Raw genomic sequence first — 4,666 nt, forward strand, 5'->3', positions numbered from 1 at the left:
GCCTCCGCCATCAAGGGAGCTGGCACAGATCTGGACCCACAGACCGTGTCTGGCCAAGACAGTGCCCAGTGGGAGCCCACATGGGCCAAGAAAAGACCCCGCCACACGGGGCCCCAGATGCTTCTACCCACTGAGCTCCACCAAGCCCAAGGAAATCGAAGAGGCTGTGCCTGCCCCAGCCAGCACTGCCACACCTAGCCCCATGTGGCCCTGCCGGCCCACTGCTCACCTGGGCATTGAGGGCAGCCGCCTGCTGGAGCTGGCACCTGCTCAGAGCCTGGCTGAAGGGGTCCCGAAGGAAGCGTGTGTTCTTATGCACCACCTGCCGGGGCTTCTTAAACAGCTGCTCTTCCTCAGGGACACCTGGCAGACAAAGCAGAGACGTAGCAGGTGTCAGGGGGGTGGGCAAGCCCCAGATCAGCCCAGCAGCCCAGGGGCCTGAGGGGCAGGAGCAGGCTCACTCTCCCAGCCAAGTCACTCCTGCCGAACAGAAGCGTCGAGCTCAGCTCAGACCCCGACTGCAGCTGGAGACGGCCTCACTCCCCGTCGACCTCGAACAGACTAGGACCTCTCCGAGGACCAGAATGCAAGCGGCACGTACGTGTGCCCTGAAGGCTGACCGAACTCAGAGCCAGACGTACATGGCTCCATCCTGCGCCTCCCCACCGAGCTGCCAGGCCCTGCCCGCTCACCCTCGGGGTAGTACATGAGGGAGTTCTTGGCCTTGTACTTCCAGGTCTCCACGCCTGCCTGGCTGCCCTCGACAGCTTGATGCTCTGCCGATGGGAGCTCGAGGTTATCTTTCTCCCTCTGCAACCAAGTGGGCAAAACTCATGGTCAGAGATGCCCCCAGGCACTGTGCCTGCGGCTGCTCCAACCCCAACTGAGAGTGTCTACGCCCCGGTGCCCAGGGATACCTTCTCAGACTCCTCCTCAGCCTGGTAGAGCCAGGCGTGGCATGCCGGCTCTTCTCCTTGGCCACCTCCATGATCTCCTGGAAGGAGGCATTGTCCTCGCTTGTGCAGTGGCTCAGGAAAACGTCCAGGCTCGGCAGAGGCTCCTTCTCCTCTTCGCCAGCCTCTCCTGCTCAGGAGTTTGCAGGTGGGAGAAACACAGACCACAAACGGCATAAACACCACTTTGCAGTCAGGGGAGACCAGCAAGCCCAGCCCCAGGAATCACACCACCCTCCAAGCATGACCGGAATCCCGACCCCCGGGCCTGGCTCCTGTCCATGAGAGCCCACACTCCCAAAGGACTCCTCGTAGGAGTGGGATCAGCCCACCCTGACTGGCCAGGGAGCCCTCAGCTTGCACCCTGCAGCCCCCTGGCCAACTCTGCTCGCCTGCTGGACACCGAGGGAAATGTGTCATCTGATTCAGACGTGGGAGTGGGGAGCAATCCAGGCATTAGAGCAAGAGTGACCATAAGTAGGCTCCTCCCTAACCAAAACTATGCCTAGCCTGTAGGATCTACCTCCAAAGCCCCCAGGGCTCTCCCACCCTCTCTGGGATTTCCTTACCCTAACCACGCTTCCCTCACGGTACTTGTACTACAGGTAGGTGGTTGTCACCTAAGCGTCTGGACCTGCCAACTAGCCCCGATGACAGGGACGCCATATGACCCAGTGCTCCTGATGGGGCCCCACAACCCCAGCTACCCCTACCACCATGGAGAGTGGAACCCTGCTGAGGTGGCATCCTGGTGCTGTGTGCGGTGATGCAAACCCCAGTGAGGACATCTGGAGGATGGCTTTTTCTTCCATTCTAGGGACAGTCTTGACCCACCACCTGCTACATTCCAGACTGTGCACAAAGCACAGTGGCTACAAGTTCAAGACCTGGGGTCAGAAAAAGGATTCAAACCCCATTCCACCACTGACCATCTAGGAGACCTACAGAAGTTACTGCCTTCCTGAGTCTCAGGTTCCCGGGCTATAAACACGAGTGACAGTAGCACCCACCACTTGGATTATGGAAATGATTCCTGTGTTTACTGACGTGTAAGGTGTGAAGGTATAAAAAGAACCTGCAAAGCGCCCTGTGACTCACAAGCCGCATTTCAATAAAGAATCAAGGCCCAAGGACAACAACAAGGACTGTGTTAATGGTAGAAAGAATTAGATTGTAAAGCAGGAAACATCACATTGTGTCAACACACAGCACATCTGTGCTGGTATATCCTACTGTAGACTAAAATCCAGTAAAAAATAGCAGCTTGTCCATCTCATCCGCTGAGAAATCGACTGACCACAGCGCGCAACACACTTATACTCAACAGGACTCAGACGCCCTTTCCTAAAAAGGCCCCTCATAAAGTCGGGTGTTAGCACGTACACCTGTGTGTCATACACCCCAGTAAACATATTGAAAAAGACAACAAGTTCATCTGTTCTACGGATATTTGTCAAAGGCCCACAACACCCATGCGCTGTTCCAGGTGCGGAGCATACAGACGGAGGCAAGACAAAGTCTCTGCTCTTGTGGAAGGGATGCTAATTAGGGAGAGAGATGATACACAAGTAGAAATGCTTTTTATGAAATGTCACATCCTGCAGTAAAAAAACAAAGCCAGGCTGGAAGCCAGAGGGCACAGGGGTGCTGTGACTTTGCACTGGGGGATCAGGGAAGATTTCCCTGAACAAGCAACATCGGAGCAGAGACCTGAAGAAAGAGAAGTAACTAGCCGTGCCATTATGTGGGGAAAGTGACCAACATGGAAGAAACAAAGGTAGAGGCCCTGAGGCATCTTCAGGAGACAGTGAGGAAAGGAGCCTCCCAACGCCCATGAAGGCCACAGGGCAGCGGCTGGCGCACAGCGAGCAGGCCAGCGAGAGAGGTGGTGAGGTTCCCAGTCCACAGAGGCCAACCACATTTGGGTGCTGGACTCCGATCTTCTGCCTCCTAGATCAGTGCTCTTTGACTTCACGGGTTGCTGTTCAGGCGAGGAGACCCCTCGGGGACAAGATGCGACCTGCAGCCCTCCAGACCACCCTCTCAGGGCCTCATGGGATAAGATTCCCAGGCAATCCCGACCATGCGACCAAGAGGGAGCTCTCACTCACCATCCTCCAAGCCTCGGCCTCGGGGCCTGGGCTTGCTGCCCACCACTCCAGTGCCCGTGTGCACCTCAGGGGTTTCAAATGTGGCTGGAGTCACATCTGGGGGATAAAAAGGGGGTACATTTTAGAGCGAGCCTGAGGCGACACTTCAGCAGGCTTTCCCCTCTCTGCCACGCACAGGGTCCTCTTACAGGGTGGCGGGGGCTCTCGGGACATCTTGCCCAGGGCAGAACCAAACTTGATGGCAATCTGGCGCATCCGTTCCAAGTCTCCATTCTCCTCGGCCTCCAGGTACTCCTTCTGGGCCTGCAGCTTCTCCACATCAGGAAAGAAATCCCTCTGGATGACTGTCTGGAGGCCCTGCCGGGAGATCAGAACCAAAGTCAGAGCTGCCATCTGGGCACCCCTGCCTCACAGTCTGCCGCTGTATATACTATGGCCCTTGCTGAACCTCCTTCAACTTCTGCCTTCCACAGTAATTGCAGCTTGCTTGAGACAACTTCGGGGCACTTTCTAGTGAGGTTCAACACTCCATGTGGTGGCCGCGCTGCAACCTCTAACATTACTAAATCCCCCTATCGTGTCCACAAAACCCTTCTCTTTCCTCTCACTAACTCGTCTTTCTTGCTCTCCTTTACTGGCTCCACTGTCACACCAGCCAAACCAATATGAGTGTTGCCACCTTCCTTCCACCTGTGACCTTCTACTTCCACTCGAAACCCATTTCCTGCGTGACTTCAGCCAGTCGCCACCACCGCCACCAGTTGAGATTCCCCAGTGTGAACCTCCATCCAGACCTTGCTCCTGAGCTGCAAATCTGTGCACCCAGCTGTCCACTAAACCCACCGTTCGTCTATCCCAAAGGCGTCCCAAATTTAACTAGTGGAAAACCAAACTGACTTCCTCCAACCCTCCTGCCAGCTCCCGCGTACTTGCGGTAGGACCAACACCTACTTCCAGGGGCGACAGACGGCCACTCACTCAAGATGCCGCCACAACCGCCCTCTTTCCAGGACCCTTGTTACCGCTCTCCAGAAAGCCCTCTTTGCCGCCATCCTTCCAGTCAAACTCCTACTCGCACTTTAATAGAAACCCTTATTTCCCTGACCCCATCACACACAAACTGAGCCACTCCCCACCCCCCTACCACACTGCTAGAACCTCCCCCCATCCAGGACACCTCCCTTGCACTGTTCACTCGGCTCCTGGGACCGTCCACACCCCAAGGGCAGGGACTCGGGCTGATCCACTTCCACGACGAGCAGGCAGTGCCAAGACTCGAGAGAAGGGACCCGAGAAGGAGCGCAAGGCGGGGGAGGGACCAGAACATCGCCTGCGTCCACACCAAGGTCGTACCTCGATATACTCTTCCTCGTCTAGGATCCGTTGCTTGCTCGTTGTAGCCCCAGCCTCCCCAGTCGCGCGCTTCCTACGGGGCCCAGACCCAGCAGGGAGCAACCGGGCCGGGGCGGATACGCCCGGCGTCTCCATCGCTATCCCAGGACCGCTCGGGCAGCGCAGGCGCATCACAGGGTCGGGCGGGCGGGACTGCACCATTGGCGCAGGCGCCTCCAACAATTGGCCAATAAGAAAACTGCATATTTG

General features: G+C 56.9%; 1 protein-coding gene across 1 annotated transcript in view; it reads right to left on the minus strand.

The window, feature by feature from the left end:
- LOC105823280 (protein DGCR14-like) overlaps positions 1–4,569 on the minus strand; it is a 9,045-nt gene extending 4,476 nt beyond the window's left edge. Inside the window, 7 exon segments of the mRNA XM_012660419.1 lie at positions 230–363; positions 693–810; positions 918–958; positions 961–1,083; positions 3,065–3,160; positions 3,253–3,421; positions 4,418–4,569. Of these exon segments, the coding sequence (XP_012515873.1) occupies positions 230–363; positions 693–810; positions 918–958; positions 961–1,083; positions 3,065–3,160; positions 3,253–3,421; positions 4,418–4,552 (816 nt within the window). The 5' untranslated portion in view covers positions 4,553–4,569.
- Positions 4,570–4,666: the final 97 nt, after the last annotated feature.

This window comes from Propithecus coquereli, unplaced genomic scaffold, assembly GCF_000956105.1.
Source record: "Propithecus coquereli isolate 6110/MARCELLA unplaced genomic scaffold, Pcoq_1.0 Scaffold665, whole genome shotgun sequence".
Taxonomy (NCBI): domain Eukaryota; kingdom Metazoa; phylum Chordata; class Mammalia; order Primates; family Indriidae; genus Propithecus; species Propithecus coquereli.